The following is a 19,810-nucleotide window of genomic DNA, read 5'->3' as shown; positions in this document are numbered from 1 at the left end:
TTGTCTCTGGGAGCAGTCACCAAAGCTGGAGATTGTTCTTGACTTGAATAACTGCCTCGCCTGAAGCGTGGTGCTGGTACTGGCCCGAAGCTTCTGGCCGCAGGCTGCACGTGCTTAACATGGCGTGGTGCAGGAATAGGTTTGCTAGGATGAGGTTGTTGGGCAGGAATGGCAGATGAATGGGGCTGAGGTTGTTGTTGATCAACCTGAATTTGTAGCTGCTGCATCTGCCACTTAAGCTGTGAGAGCTCTTGAGCAAACTGCTGATTTGTCTGCTGCAATGCATCCTTTTCCTGTTGCATCATCTGTACAGTGTGACGCATGTTCTCATTTGCTGGTCGGAGATTTCTGTTTCGTTGCTTAAGTATAGCATTCTCAGACCTGCCTGGGTCTGTGTCGGACCACTCTTCTGAACTGTGAGGGTCATCACCTGGAACCGGTGGAAGACTAAATGCTGTTGCGCCCTCCTCTTGGTCTTCACCTTCTGACAGGTTGGAGGTTATCTGAGTGCGTGGTGACACGGGTTCTGGATACGACGTAGGCAGGGCAAAGCCAGTGAGATCATAATCCTCATATCGGGCGGGAAGGGCAGTCTTCCTTCTGACACGCCCAGTTGGCTCATCTTCTGCATATGTTGACATCTTAAAAGCCTGCAGCAAGTCTCACTCCGGCTCGAAGGACCATGAAAAAATGAGTTAGCTGTTGGTAGCACATTCTCATTGGAGTATATTGCTGGTTAGGTTTGAAACCCACCACAGGGTGTCCGGTAAGAGACGTAAGCAAAATGGTTGAAATATGGGAGTAACCCGTTTATTTGTCACCACAACAACTCAGTTATTAGTAGAAAGTTGAGGAGTTGTCTTAGTTGGGTGTTTTCAGTATTTGTGTGTGTGGTTTTTCTATAAAACAGAAAATACAGAGTAAAATAAATATACATAAAATTAACATTGACTGTTCAAAACAAATACACAATGTATATTTAGCAAAATACAGAATTAAAAGGATTAATAGTTGCAAGAAAACAAATTAGGTATGTCATGCACGTTAAGTTAAACAATAAAACAGCTTAATCTGTTCTATAGCGGTGCTTGGTCTGGACATGTTCTGCGCACATGCGCATTAAGTTGTTTACAACTTAGAATCTCTCGAAAATGAGCACTTAGACGAGTAAACTGCACCGAAATACAAACGAAATATACAAACACAACATCAGTATAAGCAAGTGTAAATAAAGGTAACATATATACAGAGTAACACCGTGCTAAATACAATAATCTCTTATCATTAGCCATAGTGACGCACTTTATAAAAGCAAATAGAATACCATAACACGCAAACGATCCTACAAAGATCACATATAATGCACTTACTTTCAATAGACGCACAACACCCGAACAATGAATAAAACTATATAATATATAAAACAGAAAAGTTCAGCATCTGTGTCAGCGCTCCGCCGGACTCGCTTTCAACTTTGCACTAAGCGCTATGGGCGGGATGATCGCCTGCACGTCAATCCGTGAGCGCCGATTGGCTGCTGTGCTAGATGCTGTGTGTCAATCATTCAATCTCGGCAAACAGAGAGAGAGAGATTTATATCACAAGGCATATTATTCTTATGAATATAATGGCCTTTTTAACAGTTATATTCCATATTTTGATCAGCCTGGTAAGGATTCCAGCGACTATTTCCTCTCTATTTTTTATTTGTTGAACATCAAATCAATTTTTACCATTAAATGGGTTTGGAAGTTTATAGTTTTTACTAATTCGGGGTACAGACACAGTCTCTATGTGATAATATCTAGGTGCAAGAGTTTCTATGTGTTGGGAATTATCTGACTTCTGTAACGTGAGGCGGCTAGCAGACGGTCGGTCGAGTAAAACACTGCGTTTATATAGAACTGTCTCTTTACGACCACAACTAACGGGACACTTTTCAGACGCGCATTCAGAGTTCGCCTCAGCGCCAGGCGCAAGTCAAACGCGGAAAAGGAGCTTCAGTGAACAAAAATGAACTGCGGTCAGATGAGATGTTGTCAGGCTATGTCTGTATGTCGGTCAAATTAACACGACTGCTCACGACGCGCACTCAAGAATTGCATGCGCAAATGCGCCGGCGCGCGCTGCATAATTACTTTATTATAGCTTAAATAAAGCGCAAAAGAAACTACGAGCAATGACCGTCGTTTATCTGTTGTAAATTAAGTCATGAATTTACCACACATGCGATTAAAGCTGCCTCAAAACTGTGCATGTTGTTGACATGGTTTTAAAGCTATTGTTATCCAATTTGTTGGACTTAAAACGTCTTAAAAATGCACATATGTACACCAAAGAAATCTAAATTTTCTCGGGGGAGCATGCCCCTGTACCCCCCTAGCAAACTACATTTTCTGACCTCGGTAATTTCACCCTGTGTCTGGTCCAGCTTGTATTCTATCTAATGAAATCTGATGTATATGTGTATACATATATACGCACAGTCATGTTCATATCACTAATAGTATTTGATAAATTACGTAAATTGGGGTGAATGAACTTCTGTAAATGAATAGAGAGAATGTTACAGGTAGTTTAACATGTTATTATTAATTGATTTGTTGAAAGAGTGTTCCCCTTGTGTGTCTGAACCAGTCATTGGTCCTACCTGCCCTGTTACAAGAATAAATTGTTAAAGTTGTGATGTATGCTGTGTTGTATGCTGGAACTTACCACTAGCTGGAGCCCTGTATACGGAGATCCTGGTTTTGACAAAAAGAGAACAAGACAGTGAAAAGATCGTGGTGTGACGTGTTTTTATTATATCTTCAGTTTCATACATATTAAGCCTAAACAGCTAACCAGGAGTTACTAAAAGATATCACATGGTGTCAGAAGTTCACAATGGACCAGCTAAAACCTCCAAACGAACTGAGCTTTGAAGGAAATACTGCTGAAAACTGGCGAACCTGGATACAGAAATTTGAGTTGTATCTTATCATCCGAGAAATCAGGCAAGATAAAATGTGCCACTTTTCTTCATGTTGCAGGAGATGAAGCGATAAAGGTATTTAATACCATGGATTTTGAAGAGGAGGAAGCAAATGACTATGAAATACTGAAAGAAAAATTCAGGTGTTACTGTGAACCGAGGAAAAATTTAACATATTTACGGCACATGTTTTTCACTCGTGCTCAGGGACCGACTGAATTGACTGATGCTTATGTGACTGAGTTAAAAAACAAAGCCAAAGAATGTGAATTTGCACAGTTGACTGAATCACTGATCCAAGACCGCATAGTGTGTGGTGTAAACAATGATCAAATAAGAGCTTGACTCTTAAGAGAACCGGATCTTGATCTAAACAAAGCTGTGGATATCTGCAGAGCGAGTGAAGTCACTAAAAGCCAAATTAAAGCACTCCACGAGGAAACAGAAGTGACTGTGAATAAAATTAGCAAGCTTAAGCTAACAAAGAAGTCACCTGAGAATAGTTCTGCTCAAAAAGCATGGTCAAAGAAAGAAGAGGAGTGTACCAGATGTGGTTACAGGCATGAACTGAGGAAGTGTCCTGCATATGGACAAATATGTAAAGTGTGTCGCCGAAAAAATCACTTTGGAAGGATGTGCAAAACGCAAAAACAGAAAGACAAAACAAGGTTCACAGTAAGAAAAGTTCATGAAATTGAACAAGAAGATCACACCGAACTGTTCGTGGGTGCCCTTGAAGAGAAGCAGACTGAAAAGAAACCCGAGAGACAGGTTAATAAAGCAACGGATGCCACAGTTGTTGAAAAAGACAAGTGGATAGAAACACTTGAAGTAAACAAAAAAGCACTTTCTTTTAGACTGGATACTGGAGCAGAGTGCAACGTGATTTCTTATAAAGACTTCAGAGCAGTTGCAGGAAAATCCGTGACATTATGCAAGTCGAACTGCGTGTTAGTGGCGTACTCTGGCCACAAGATGGAGCCTAAGGGTAAAGTAAAGCTCATCTGCCAGTTCAAGGATAATGAAGCTGAGATTGAGTTTCAGATTATAGAGAAAGACTCACCTGCTATCCTGGGAAGGTCTGCGTGCACAGAGTTAGGACTGGTCAAAAGAGTCTACAAAGTGGACTGTGAAGACAACACTGACATTCTGAAAGAATATGATGATGTCTTCAATGGTTTGGGGTGCATACCTGGAGTGCATCATATCAAGATTGATCCAACAGTGTCTCCGGTGATACATCCTCCCAGAAAAGTGCCAGTCGCGCTAAAAGACAAAATAAAAACAGAACTTAATAGAATGGAAAGTCTAGGAGTGATCGAGAAACAGACAGAGCCAACAGACTGGGTCAATAGTATGGTGACTGTGAAGCCGAACAAACTACGAATCTGCATTGACCCCAAAGATTTGAACAAAGCTATAAAAAGAGAACACTTTCCACTCAAGACAATTGAAGAAGTGGTGAGTGAAATGCCGAATGCCAAAGTCTTTTCAGTATTGGATGCTAACCATGGGTTTTGGCAGATTCAGTTGAATGAAGCAAGTTCTAAGCTTTGTACATTTAATACACCTTTTGGCAGATACTGTTTTAAGAGGCTACCATTCGGTGTATCATCAGCCCCAGAAGTCTTCCAGAAGTGCATAGCACAAAGGCTTGAGGACCTGGAGGGAGTCGTGAATATCATGGATGACATACTCGTATGGGGAGAACATGTGGAAGAGCATGATCAGAGGCTCAGGCGACTTCTAGAGAGAATCAGGAGCATAAATCTGAAATTAAATCGGGAAAAATGCAAGATCAGAATGTCTGAAATAAAGTACATAGGGCATGTACTGAGTGGAGAAGGTTTGAAGCCAGACCAAGACAAAATCAAAGCAATTGTGGAGATGCCTAAGCCACAAGACAAAGCTGCCTTGATGAGGTTTCTTGGCATGGTGCAATATCTTGCAAAATTTGTTCCAAACCTGTCTGAGATCAGTGCGCCACTGAGGAAGCTTCTGGAAAGCGGTGTGGGGTGGCACTGGGAAACTCCACAGCAAAAGAGTTTTGAGATGTTAAAATCACAACTGAGCAATGCCCCAGTTCTCAGATTCTTCGACGTCAGCAAGGACGTGACTCTTTCTGTAGATGCAAGTTCAGAGGGTTTAGGTGCTGTCATCTTGCAAGAAGGACATCCTGTAGCGTATGGTTCGAGATCACTGACTGACTGCCGGAAAAGGTATGCTCAGATAGAAAAAGAGCTTTTAGCCATTGTGTATGGGTGTGAGAAATTCAGCCAATACCTTTATGGTAAACCTGTAAAAGTGCAGTCAGATCACAAGCCACTGGAGACAGTGTTCAAAAAGCCTCTAGAAAAAGCTCCAACACGTCTGCAGAGGATGTTGATGAAACTTCAACCGTATGATCTGCAGGTAACCTACAAACCAGGAAAGGAGTTGAAAATAGCAGATACGCTTAGCAGAGCCTACCTGGAGGAAGAACCAGAACAGTTACTGGACAGTGACTTGGAAGTACATCAGTTGTCAGAATGTTTACCGATTTCAGAAGAGAAACTTGAAGCAGTCAAGAAAGCTACAGAAGCGGATGGAGAACTGCAGTTGGTGGTAGCAGTAGTCAAGACAGGATGGCCTAAACAAATCAGTCATGTGCCAGCTGCAATAAGAAAGTACTGGACATTCAGAGAAGAGCTGACGCTCTCAGAAGGACTGCTGTTCAAAAACACAAGACTGGTCGTTCCACAAAGTCTGCAAGCAGAAATGCTGGAGAGAATTCATGAAGCTCATTTGGGAGTCGTTAAGTGTAAAGAGAGAGCAAGAGATGTATTGTTTTGGCACGGCATGGGCAAACAAATTGAAGATGTGGTGTTAAAGTGTGCTGTGTGCAATACTTTTAAAAGGAACAATACCAAAGAACCTCTTGTCAGTCATGACTTACCAGACAGAGCGTGGGCAAAGGTAAGGGTTGACCTCTTTCACTTCAATGAGGCAGACTACCTACTGTGTGTTGACTACTTTTCGAAATTTCCTGAAATTGCAAAGTTGACACAGACAACAAGCCAGCATGTAATAACGGCACTGAAGTCAATTTTTGCAAGACATGGGATTCCAGATGAAGTTGTTTCAGATAACGGACCACAGTTTGTCAGTGCTCAATTCAACAACTTCAGAGAGAACTGGGAGTTCAAACATTCAACCTCAAGTCCAAGATATCCTCAATCTAATGGTCAAAGTGAAAGAGCTGTACAAACCATCAAAAACCTACTCAAGAAGGTGCAAGAAAGTCAAGGAGATCCTTACATCGCTCTTCTTGAGTACAGGAGTGAAGTTATCTCCTGCACAGCTTCTTATGGGCCGTAGATTGAAAGCCAGACTACCAACAGCGAGTAAACTGCTACAGCCGCAACTGCACAAAGATGTTCAGCAAAGCTTAAAGAACAGGCAGCTGAAGCAAAAGTTCTACTATGATCGTGGAGCAAAAAACCTGCCTACTCTGAGTGAAGGAGAAAGGGTGAGACTGAGAGCTGAGAATTGTTGGCAGCCAGCTGTAGTGGTGAAAAGTCTTGACAAGCCAAGGTCGTACCTGGTTCAAACACAGGGTGGAGAAACCTACAGAAGAAATCGAAAACACCTGCTCAAAACTAAAGAGTTAAGTTTCCAAAATTCACACTTTCAGGACTCAATTGGTCCAGTTACAAGTGACTGTGTTCCTGATGTGGTGGCTACAAAGCAGGCTTTGCCGCCTGTGCCAAGTCCCGCAAAGATGTCTTCACTGCCTGAAGATGTTGCTGAAGAAACTGTGAAAGTGACACGTTCTGGAAGAGTGGTTAGACCTCCAAAGCGTTATTCTTGCTTAAGTACGCAAGTAGTTAACTAAAGTAAAGTAGAGACTGAGTTCTGTTCATCTGTCATTTTGTTGTGGAGATTTAAATTGCAATTCGGACACTCTAATTTACAATAAGATTTAGTAATAAGTTTAAGTTCATAGTTAAAGTAAAGGTTGTTTTTTTTTTTTTTTAAAAAAAAATAAAAAAAAAAGGAAGTGGTGATGTATGCTGTGTTGTATGCTGGAACTTACCACTAGGTGGAGCCCTGTATACGGAGATCCTGGTTTTGACAAAAAGAGAACAAGACAGTGAAAAGCTCGTGGTGTGACGTGTTTTTATTATATCTTCAGTTTCATACATATTAAGCCTAAACAGCTAACCAGGAGTTACTAAAAGATATCACAAAAGTTACTGAGTAAACCTGCCAATTTTTTTTTTATTTTTTTATGCAAGGACAGTTTTCATCTATATAGCTGATTTGTGGCATAACAGATTAACAGTGGAGTATACCATTGTACTTTTTGAATTTTCTGTTATTCTTTGTTCATACTATCATATTTGGAAAGGTGGTCCTCTGAATGCTTTTAAACAGTCATTGGTGGGCCATGAGTTGCAAAAGGTTGAGAACCCCTGCTCTAGACTAAACATGTAAATGAACGGCAGGAATACATTAAAGGTATTCGGTTTTCAGTAGGAAAGGTGTCATTTAAGAGGCCCCTAAAGTAATAATTTTCCAATTTTTACAACAAAAGTGATTCAATCAAAAAACAATCAAAAACCTTTAGCTCGATAATTTTTTTGTTCTTAGAGCTGTTGTAACTACAAAACAATCTCTGTCCATTAATTATCTGTATTGTGAAAAGCGCTATATAAGCAAAGGTAACTTGACTTGACATTTCAAAATAAGAGTCCCGCTGTATTTCGGCTTGTTCATAAATCAAAGTCAAGCAGTAGCCTATGTATATCAATTGCCCCTGTTTGTTAATTGGTTACACAAACCAAATTTAATATATTTATATATTTATTTACATATATTTATATTTATTTTCATTTGATTGAAAGTAAACTGTTGTAGCTTCAGGAAGGAAAAACTAAGAACATTATTTGATATATTATTCAATATAAAGATAGTTAACTAAAACCATAAAAAAAAAAATTCTCATTGCTTGAAATAAATGTTACTACTGAAAAAAAAATGTATACAAACTAAACAGACATGTCTAAAACAACAACAACAACAAAAAAAAAATATAAAAATAATAGTTAAACATACTTACTTACTGGTGAATCCAAAATGGTCAATATTCATTTATTCATTAATTCATATTCTGTGTTAATCATTCATTATTAATCATTATTAATCACTCATTATCATTATTGCTTATGATTTTCAATGCTACTTATGATTTCAAGTATTCGTATAAATCATACTTAAATTACTCATATATATATATATATATATATATATATATATTCACTTATATTCAAGTATATCCACATATTTACTCCATATTATGATCTTTTGTTATTTTGATCTTCATCGTGCTTCTTTCACCTGTTGAACTCTGTGACTTTGAAGTTCCAAGCGAACTTTCAGTTTTCTGGTTAAAAGAGGGTTTGGTCCCTTTGTGATTGAGTTGGGTTCCTGCCAAAATTTTACCAGAGCATAGATGTTCTCAGATTTGATCACATGTTGTACTTTTCTGCAATAATATTTTGTATCTCTGTATTGAAATGAAAGGAAATCTTTGAAAAATGTTAACTTGTTATTTTATTGTTCCGATGAAGGTGTTATACCCACCCTTTTTGGGCCTATTTTTGGGTGTTTTTACTCCATTTGATAATGTCAGTTGTCACGAGACCATAATAATTACCCAATGACTGTTTGGATAGCAGGAAATCATCAAATGTCATGAATTTCTTTAAATCCTCCAAAACAACGGAAAGGTTCATTCTGACCTTTCTTATCTATCCAAACAAGACCTGGAAGGGTGATGTAAGTTTTTCCCCATCTTAGGGTATAAAACCTGACTCGTTCTCTCAGTTGGTACCCTTTCCTGCATCTTGCTGTCTCGTTGGCACCATTTCTAATGATTTTCTTGCAGACTACTTTACTCAGATTTCAGAATGTTCTTATCATAGATGTTAGATTTCTGATTTTTATTTTACCCTGTGGTTTTATTAAATATTTTCTTTATCAATTGAAGTTTTCGTGTGAGGCTGAATTTAATAAAAAAATGAATAAATATTTTTTCTTCAACGTCATCATGGCCTGGACCTCAGGTTTCTGCATCACTTACTTAATTAATAAAGTATTAAAACATAATGAAAAATTAAAGCAGAAAATATAAAAGTTTAATCGGATTCAAAATAATAACAAAAACTATAATAGTATTAAGTGAAAATAGTGACATTAATTTCCCCCAAAAATAACAAGAAAAAGCTGAAACTGTTGCTGTCAAAAGTGGAAAGCTCAAAATGATTTAGACCCCGTTTACTCCTGTATTCAGCTTTGTCCATTTGTCATCCGATTGACCAAAACGCATCTTAAAACCAGGTGTAGCAGGGCCTCGGATATGAATTAAAATATGTATAGCTTACAGTATAGTGCCTAATAAAACGTATTGAACAGTTAATGAATTAATAATAATAGCTTATTAGCTGGTTAATTGGACACTGTTGAACAACGCTTTACATGAATAACTGAACATCATTACATTGATCTTTTTATAACTGAAATATTCTCTGATCTGAACCGATCCTTTCAGAAACAGCAGCAGCAGGACATGACTGAGCTGAAGTGGGGAGTCACTGAGCTGGTGAGGAGAAACACTGAGCTGAAGATGATGGAAGAACAGCAGAAAGCAGCAAAGCAACAGGCTGAAGATCTGAATGAAGAGCTGAACCAGAAAATCACTGAGCTGGAGAAGATGGAAGAACAGCAGAAAAGAGAAAAGAAAGAGGCTGAAGATCTGATTAAAGAGCTGCAGAAGAAAATCACTGAGTTGAATGTGAGAATCTCTAAGCTGAAGATGAAGGAAGAACAGCAGAAAGCAGAAAAGAAACATGTTGAAGATCTGATTAAAGACCTGCAGGATGATATCACTGAGCTGAAGAAGAGAAACACTGAGCTAAAGAATCAGTTGGAGGATGTCTATTATTATAAAACAATTGTGGATTGCTTAAAAATGATCAAAGATGTTTTTTCTTATATTCTAAATAAAATCCCAGTTATAAAGGATTACATGACTGCAGTGAAAACGCTGAAGCTGTGAGATTTCAGCTGACATGTCGATAGTTTTACTTTAGTTTTATTTTCCCTCTCTTTGACGTATTTGAAAAGATGTGAATAATTATGTGGATAATTTTCTCTGATTCTGTATGCTAAGGAAAGAAAAAAGTGTCAAAAAAATGTTTTAATAAAATGTTCCCAAATTAACCAAAAAAAAAAAATTATGTGGAATCATTTTATCATGTATCATCAAAAGGTTTGCAGAGGGTTAAAGTTATGAAATCAAAATTGTTTACTTTGTTAGCGCACATTACTAATCTTATGGTGAACAATTAATCCGCGCAAGTTATTACACAGAAGAAAATTGTCTGTCGTAGTAATCTTTAATCAAAATCTGAAAATGTGCTTCTGCTCTGCAATGGCGTTTCCTCTCTGATGACGTTTGAAGATCTTTAACCACTCTTCTATGAGCGAGGGATGGAGAGGAGGAGCGCGAGAGTAAACCCTGCTCTATATTCAATATTCAGTTTCACTTGGAAACACGTCACAACTTCAAGATCTTTGTTGTCACATGTACTACATACAATGAAATTCTTACTGATTTTTAGAGTTACAACTGAAACACTTGAAACACCATGAAATCCAGTGTGTTGACATTAGTGCAGCTCAGGATGAAGGGATTTGACCTTTTACAGGTGCATCTCAATAAATTAGAATGTCGTGGAAAAGTTCATTTATTTCAGTATTTCAAGTCAAATTGTGGAACTCGTGTATTAAAGGGGTCATATAATATAATATAAGTTAATATGATTCTTTAGGGTCTAAATGAAAAGTTTGTAATATACTTTAATTAAAAATTCTCATTAGTATTGTAAGAAAACACTCATTTTACCTGGTCAAAAACAACACACAACACACGTGGAGTGTTGCCTTGACAACAGCCGAGGGTATATTTTGGAGAAAGAATGGCAGCGGGAGTCTCTGAGGACACATCTGTGCAACCCTATCAATTTGAACCGGAGTCGGACCCGGAACAAGATGACGGCCAGTTCGACAATCAAGGCTTGAACAGGATGTTTCTGAATGGTTGGTTAATGTAACGTCACTTTGATCTGTCTTTGTATGTTCTGGCAGGGTAGCGTAGTGGGATTCGAAAGCTATGTGTTTACTGATGTATATGTCAGTTCATTGACAGATTGATGTTACAGTAACAGCGTTATAAACCATCTACAAAAGTAAGCTTAGTGCAGTGTTACCACATTAACTTTACCACCTGCGTACACAGTTTGTAATAACACAATAACCATAATACGTTGTTCATTATAAACGTGGGATTATGAATTATATTGAGAACGTCGAGTGTAAACTTTAGCCGCATTCATCGTGAAGCCTGCAAGCGATTTGCAAAGATTAATATAAAGGTTAATAAAATGTTACACTCACTTCTTCTGGAGTTGCAGCAGGAATGTCATATAAAAACACATGATTCATTCAGCACTGCTCCATCGGTCAGTTCTGCTCTCAGCTTGCCATCATGCCATCAAACTGTGATGAACTGTGTGTTCTGACACCTTTCTTTAAGTTTTCATCAGCGTGAGCTGCAGTAGCTCCTCTGTGTGACCAATCCTTCTCCATCCACACATGACCCTGTTGTGAACACCAGTCAAGATGGCCTTCCAGGGACCAGTTTACGACAGGGCCTCTCTCTAACTGCCGGTGTGCAGGAAGATGTGCCACACCGTGATTGGATCTTTGGTGAATGAACATTAATAAATGTTCAGCAACATCAGATAAGATGTTGGGACGACTACCAGACAGCTCTTCCAGAGCAGGAAGGGGGACCTCCTGCACCCACCAAAACCAAGGAGAAGACTTCTCATTGGACGACACATTGACTCTAACCACTAAACTCATTCCGAAGGTTTAGGCAAGGACTGCCATAAAAATTCCTTCAGGACTTCCTGGATGGAGCAGCAATGACTGAAATAAAGAGAGGCCACAGAGATCTATCTAAATCCATTCATACTTATGTTTGGAGGCCTTAATTTGATCTAAACTGCATCACATCCACTCCATCTTCCTGCAAAGCACAGTTTATGTTAATAGTTACTGACTGCTAAAACAACATGTCATGGGACAGACCTGTTAAGAGATAAACAAATGCATGGATGATGATTTAACCATTTCATATCGTGTTTGGTGTCTATCTGCTCCCTACGATGCCTTTAATAATTTGAAAGAGGTTTGGTAAAGAAATAATGCATGGGTAAAATGTTAAAGACACTATTATAACACTGTACTTTATGCTATGCAAATGAGTTCCACACTAGGGTGGGGAACACCGGGGCTGCTTCAGATAACAGCAGCCAATCACACTTCAGGATCGGCAAGGCGCCACATTTCAATCTCCTCCTCATCAGAAAGGGATAAGTATGTCCCCCGGGTAGACACACCCTTGTTCTGCGTTTCCAACTCGACGGGGAAAGAGACATTAACAGAAACTCCATGTCCTGAGTTTCTGACCTGACGAGGAAAGAAACTACTAGATGGTTAAGGTGAAGCTTTTGCGAGCAAAACCTTTTCCATTGCTTCCAGCTGAACTCTAGCTGCGAAAGGGCCCCAGTGTTGAGGGATTTCATCTGACGCTTACGGCTCCTACAGCAGCACAGCCCAGTCCGCAAAGGACCTCTGCATCGGCAGACATTGCCTGTACCACACGGCTCCTCAGCGAAGGAACCTGTGAAGATTCATCTGACCCAGCTGCCCAGTCCATCCTAAAGGACCTCTTGGCGCAACCGAAGTTCAGCATCCTCCAGCCCAGCGTGGCACGACTACTGGATCGCAACTCCACGCCCCCCCACTGCACGCAGCCAGCATCATCAGTGGAAGACGTCTCTACCGGATTGATCACCTGACCGTGTGGAACGTAAATATAAACTTACCAAACCTCTTTTCTAGAGACCTTGGCATTAGTTTATACATGCAGTGTATGTTTTTCTAACCTGTTTAGATTGAGGTCAGCTTGTTACAAATAATAGGGATATTATTTGTATAATGATAAATAAGCAATTATTTATCACCATTTTACCAGAGCCGTTAGGTGGTTCCCATAAGCATTCCCATACAATTCTCTTCCATTCTACATTCAGTTCAACAGCATTGCATTTATCCATTCTGTGTTCACTTCATTTAATTGTTTCTTTGATTTAATTCAGTATTCTCCTTTGATTATTATTTTACTATCTTTTAGAAGTGCATATTCAATATTTCATTATTAATCGTTGTGGTATTTACTCTTGCATGTCTATTGTTAATAAATTTAATTGATTTTATTATAACTGTGTCTTCCTTGTGTTGATGACCAAAGACTCTAATAGTGGACCGGACTCTCACAAATCCTTCAGATAAATCAGTTGACCGACTCCCTCCATTTTATATTAATTCTGAATTATTGAACAGCTCTTTTGGAGTGTTCTGAAATTGTTAAGATAGTATTCTTAACTGGTGCCCCGTATTACTAAAGGAGGGAGGGGTCATCTGATACACTCATAACCACGCCTTAAGTGACACATGATCAAAAATCACTACGTCACCGGTGAATGGAGTAAAAATCACTACAACCCTGACACCAGTTCATTTTCTCCAACACATACAATTCAAGAACTGACTGCTCCCTTTCTGCCTAAATCATCTGACCCATTGACGGTCACTGTTGTACAGTATGATCAGTGTTATTCTGCAGCTGTCAGTGTTTAATGTTGTGTTGATCAGTGTATGAGCGTCCTCAAATCTGACAGTCCTGGAGTAAAAGCTGCAAAAGTTAAAGGCTGAATTCATGGAGTCGTTCAGTGGTTTTCAAATCATTATTCAAAAAAAGATTTTTCATATGATGAAAAGATGTTTTTCTCTGTCTGGAAATGCTGTCTTCTGATATTTACTCAAGAGAGAAACGGCAAAGATTATGTTCATTAGGTACAGAAACTGACATGGACTTCTGCAAATACACACACACTGAGGAACTAACAGTGATTAAGTAGTTTGGTTCATATTGCTTATTATTTTAAATGATTTCTTTGCATTCATTCTGCTCAGTGTGTGTCAGACACGTGTGAATTGTGGATATATAACAGATTTGATGCCTTATTTTGATTTCATGCTACTGATACAGGAAGAATTCATTTTAGCAAGAGGGGAATATGTGATGTACTTACATTTATGCTCCACTAGATGGCCCTCTAGTTCCTTACATAGTGTGTGTGTAAAAGAAGAGAAGATGAGAATGCAATAGAGAGAGTGAATGGAGAAGGTAACAGAGAGAATGGGGTGTATGTGAGTTATCATGCTAGTTTAATAAGTTATAAACAGAAATGCAAGGGGGGTAAAAATTATTTATTTCTCAAAACAAGTTTTGATTTTTAGGTTAACTAATTATGTACATTATGTACACATGATCATTGGGTATAGTTCATTAGGAAACGAGATATTTAAAAACTGTTTCCCAAATGAAACACAAGAGCTGTTAGTTTTGATTGACGTGTCTAATGTGTTCAGAGTTCTGCAAGAAGACACTTTTAGTGTCAAAGCAATTTAAGAACAAAAACTGAATCATAAAACGCTGTGTAGGGAACGCTGGTGTTTACATTCAGAGTAACATCTGGTAATGGGATGAAATCAGTGTGACCTTTAAGAGAGGACAGAACAAAACTTGTTTTTACATCCTATTACTCACCATTGACTCTATATAATATATGTGCTGGACATCATCAAATACAAAATTCTATGCTAGAACACAAGTCTAACACAAGTGTTTTGCTAGTGAACGCCATTTCATCTCTTGGTGATTAATTATTGAATTATTATTTTTCCTCCCATCTCTTTTATTTCCCTTCATCATGTCCCTTTAGAAGCTCCATAATATGCCACTTACACCATCTCATTAAGGGTATTTTTACATGAAAACGATGTACTAAAAACAGAAAAGTTTTTCCTTTGTGTTTTTTCTCGTACAGACAGCAGCGTTGTCAAACTGATCCCCGTTCACACGGATCCACAATTAAAAACTCTGTATTCTGCTGCCAGGCCAGTAGATGGCGATGTCTCTTTGTAGAGAAACGCTATAGACTGAACACATAACAGACCTCTCTGTTTCACACGTGTGTGTTTTTGTAGTTTACACAGAGACGATTACGGTATCGCTTTCGAAAACACTTGAAGGCCCTCAAAACAATATTGTCATGTAAATGAACGGCCAAAAAGCATAAAAAGGTTTAGTTAAACTGTGTAACAAAGTTATTTTGTGAATGCATTTTGATGATTATTGGCCTTTATTCACTGAAGTTAATGTTTGTGTTCAGAGATTATTTCATGAGTAGCCTACCTCCTAAAAGTTGAGCACAAACACAGTTATTAATGTATGAAGAATACCATATAAAACTCTAGAAACCATTTGAACTGCTTGATTATTGTCCTTATAAACTCTTTGATTTTAAATATAATTTGCCCGCACAATAAGCCACAGTAAAAAATTTTTTTCATGTTTTAATAAAAATTAAGGCCTATTTAATAAATCCAGTTATAAGCATATTTCTATTAAAGAAGCTTATATCGCACAACTCATTCGTCAGGATCCTCATAATCATCCGTCGATTCGTTCAAGAGCCGAACATGGTGTGAGAAGAAGGTAAGTTTATTTGCTGCAGTCTTATTTAAAATGACTTGACCTGTACATAGAAATGTGTGAGTGTGTCTGGAGGTGAGAAGCCTTTATGAAGGTTTTATGTTTATCTTTAAGTTTTTTTGTTTGTTTATTTGTTTTTTATGTTCAGAAATTCAGTTTTCCTTTCATTTCCTCAGGGCAAAGTTGCGATAAGGGTTGCTTTTCAAGGTGTGTTTGGACTTTATCACATATTATCATCTATTATTGTCTCTGTCCTGCACTGAAGGAGAACACAGGAATCACAAGACTGTTCCTATAGAGGTGTGTGTGTGTGTGCAGGTTTCATTAACATTATACCTGTGTCTCCGTCCCCTTCTGTATGTAACGCATTCATTATTCAGAGAAGTATTTAATTAATATTTAATTTAATTAATATCATTATTTAATAATCATGATAAATGTGCATGTTTTCCTCTGTTTCTGTAATCAGCAGATAGAGACAGACGCAGAGATGATGAACAGAACAGAACAGAAGGTGAGAGAAAAAATGATTACAATCATAATATTTCACTGTGCTCAATAACAGTGCTGAATAAAAAAAAACAAAACAAAAAACAAGGTCAATAAATGATGATAGAACTTTCATTTCTATTTCTTAAACAGCCTCATCAGATTATTTTGAAGCAGATTATTATTTCCATTAAATGAACACAAAACGTATTGTTGAAGTACCTGAATATTACCTTACTGGGATCATTAGATTAGATTAGATATACTTTATTGATCTCCCAAGGGATAATTCATCAAATACAAGTAAACTCTGTCAGAAAACCCCTTTTCCCATTTTGCTTCTTGCACTTTGAGTCACAACTTCCCACAGGCTTTGTGATCTTTCCTTGAGAGGTGTTTCTTCAACTGAATGATCCTCTTTTTGCAGATGCACACCTCCAATGATAGTTTCCTCACTTCGTATCAAACGATCCGCATACAAAACTGGATGATCATTGGTCTGGTGATCATGCAAGTAATTATATTCCATATCCTGATCACCCAGGTAAGGATTCCAGCCACTATTTCTCTCATGACTTCTTTTTCTTTTTCTGTAAGGCTGATTCAATCTTGTTTTTGGCTTGTTATAAGTACACTGTCTCTATGAGCCATTCTTCTATCTCAGGTCCACTATCTTATCATTTACTGCTAGTGTGGTATGATTTTTAGTCACAGATCTTGTTTGTCAAATCTCCTGCATTACATGAATCACATAAATTAAAATTGAACTCAAAACAACAAAATTTGACAAAAAGTCTAGTTAGTGAAAGATTGTGTATTTCAGGCTCTGTTCACACCTGGTGTTAAGATGCGTTTGATCGATCGGATCACAGTTAGACGAGGGAGACACATATCCCTTTACTCCTGGTGTTTTATCCGTCTCTTCTGTCCACTTTTAACACTTCTGTCCTGATTTCTTCGAGGGGAGGATCTATGGGAGGGTAAATGATCTTTCGATCTAATGGATGAAATAAACTAAAGCAATTTACATCTGAACCCAACCGGAGACGACAGAAAAACACACAGAGAGTTTGTTTCTGCTCCGGCCGAATGCTGTGAGTGTGTGTTAGAAATCAGGAATGATGAGAGAACATTGAGTTTGGTACATTTTTAGTCTTCAGTCCTACAGTAACACTATACAGTCGTCAGAGTTTAAATCCCGTCTAATTAACACACTCCCCATTATGTTACACATTATTTCAGTAGATGAAGAGTAAGTGAGTCTTTTGTGGCTGTTCAAACACATTCACTTCTACACAATGAAATCAATCCTGTCGAATGTGTTTTCTTTACCTCTGGAAGTGGTGGAAAGTGATCAAGCTCAAAATGATTCAGATCCGTTTACACCTGTGATTAGAGTCGTCTGTTTGTCATCCGATCGACCAAAATGTGTTATTAATTAAAATATTTATATCTTACAATATAGTGCCTAACAAAACATATTGAACGGTTAATTAATTAATAATAATAGCTTATTAGCTGGATAATTGGACACTGTTGAACAATGTTTTACATGAGTAACTGAACATCATTACATTGATCTTTTTATAACAAATATTCTCTGATCTGATCCATTCAGAAAGCAGCAGAGCAACATGCTGAAGATCTGATTAAACAGCTGCAGCAGGAGATCACTGAGCTGAAGATGGACTCAAAACAGCCGTCATACTTAGAAAATATTCAGCACATTCTAAATATCTTACAGACTTTACAAAAACTTTTTAAAAAAACAAAATCCTAAATGACGAAATACATGACTGCAGCATTTTGCAGTAAAGGAAGAACAAATGCAGACTTATTCATAAAATGATGATTGTATGGTATATTTCAGTCAGAACGCTGCATCTGTAACTGCATGAGAGGATAATAATATATGAGCCGTAAGATTTCCACTGACATGTTGATAGTTTAATTAAACATCACAACTGACATAATATATGGAAAATATCCCATATATCATTGTTTCTTCTGTTTTCCCCTTTTTACTGAATGATTTCTTGACATGTTTCAAAAGATTTGTGATTTTGTACTGCTGTCTTATGATATGTGAATCAAACATTTTCTCTGATTCTGTATTATTACACAATGTTAGGTAAAGAAAAAAAAAAAAAACTACGCCATGTTTTTACCAATAAAATGTTCCCAAATGAACCAAGATTATGTGGAATCATTGTTATCATGAATCAGAAAGTTTGCAGCAGAGCGTTAAAGTCAATCAAATCAAATTTTACCCAAGTTATGCTCTTCACTGGATGAAACTGGGAGGGGAAAGTCGAAACGCTCACTGACTATTACAGTAAATGTATCCTTTACTGCGTCTGTGGAAGAAACAGGTGACTGCGTTCCTTACCTGTCTTCAGTAGACATGGCAACCCGACCACAATAGTAAGAGACAACAGTCCTCAGTTCACTTCTCCTGCGTTCCTGAAAGAGAGGAACATTAAGCACATCTGTGTATCACCCTGCTTCAAATGGAGCTATCGAACGATTTCATAGAGTGCTTAAAAGTACTATTCAATCATGAATCTGCCTTCTGCACCATGGAAAGCAACAGTGACTGACGTCTTACGGATCGGTCGTGTTATACCTCATGCAGTAACAGGTGTTTCCCCCTTCAAATTACTCCATGGAAGGAAAACATGTACTCGGCTCACTGTCCTTACACCTTCATGTCAGCTCATGAACCTGCACATCTGAACCAACGACAGAATCCCATTTAAGCTCACTTCAATCACAAACATACAGTACGTCATTGTTCTTTTCAAAAGGAGCGCATAAAGAAGCCAGTGTATGTACAAAAAGCTTGTCTGAAATCCACCAGTAAGGAAAAAAGTCTGGCCTTACACCTACCTCTTGGATGATGGAGAGAAGTGGCATGCGTCATTTCGTGCAGCCGTGATGGATGTGATGGATAATGAACTGATCACTAATGCTCAGAAACTGATTCCTTCTCATGTTCTGGTGTCCGGAAATTCTGTGCTCAAGAGAGAAACATCAAATACATAAAAGATTATGTTCATTAGATACAGAAACTGACATGTACTTCTACACATACACATGAGTCAATGATGTGACAGGCCATTTTTTTTGTCCAAAGGCCTTAATAATAATAAAAAAACAAAGATATGACATCTAAAGTATGTAAGGTAGTACAACTAGATCTCTTTTATTGAATCCAAAAGATTTTAATTATATTTTTCTACATATAAAGGTATTTTAAAGATTCTGAAGTGTCAAAAGGTCATTCGGTTTAACTGTCCGACTGTTCATTTGTGATTAAAACATCTTAAAATGTAATAAATGTATATATTTTTTTATTCTGGCATGATTTTATAACATCATGTATCAACATAGTGCAAAATGATATTAAAATTATGTGTAGAAGTCGTTGCTTTGTTATGAGAAAGAATGTGCGGAAAAATGAATTTCATTGATGTCATTTGGAGTAACCAATATAAAGAGACCATTTTGGATCAAGTCATGTGATCAGTATCATGTGACAGGATGTGACTTCATTCAGACACCTGCAAACGACCACATGGTCATGAATCAAAGTAACTAACTCTCTCTTAACT

General features: G+C 37.9%; 1 protein-coding gene across 1 annotated transcript; it reads left to right on the top strand.

Moving 5' to 3' along the window:
* The first annotated feature begins 391 nt into the window (after positions 1–391).
* Positions 392–10,073, top strand: LOC137036207 (ras and EF-hand domain-containing protein homolog). Its single transcript, XM_067410242.1, has 2 exons — positions 392–766; positions 9,567–10,073. Exon 2 carries the CDS (start codon positions 9,585–9,587, stop codon positions 10,071–10,073), a length of 489 nt encoding a protein of 162 aa, XP_067266343.1. The 5' UTR covers positions 392–766; positions 9,567–9,584.
* The last annotated feature ends 9,737 nt before the right edge of the window (positions 10,074–19,810 follow it).

This window comes from Chanodichthys erythropterus, chromosome 14 (assembly GCF_024489055.1).
Source record: "Chanodichthys erythropterus isolate Z2021 chromosome 14, ASM2448905v1, whole genome shotgun sequence".
NCBI classification, from domain to species: Eukaryota; Metazoa; Chordata; class Actinopteri; order Cypriniformes; family Xenocyprididae; genus Chanodichthys; species Chanodichthys erythropterus.
The sequence above is the reverse complement of the archived record's forward strand: the minus strand, read 5'-3'. Positions and strand labels throughout refer to the sequence as shown.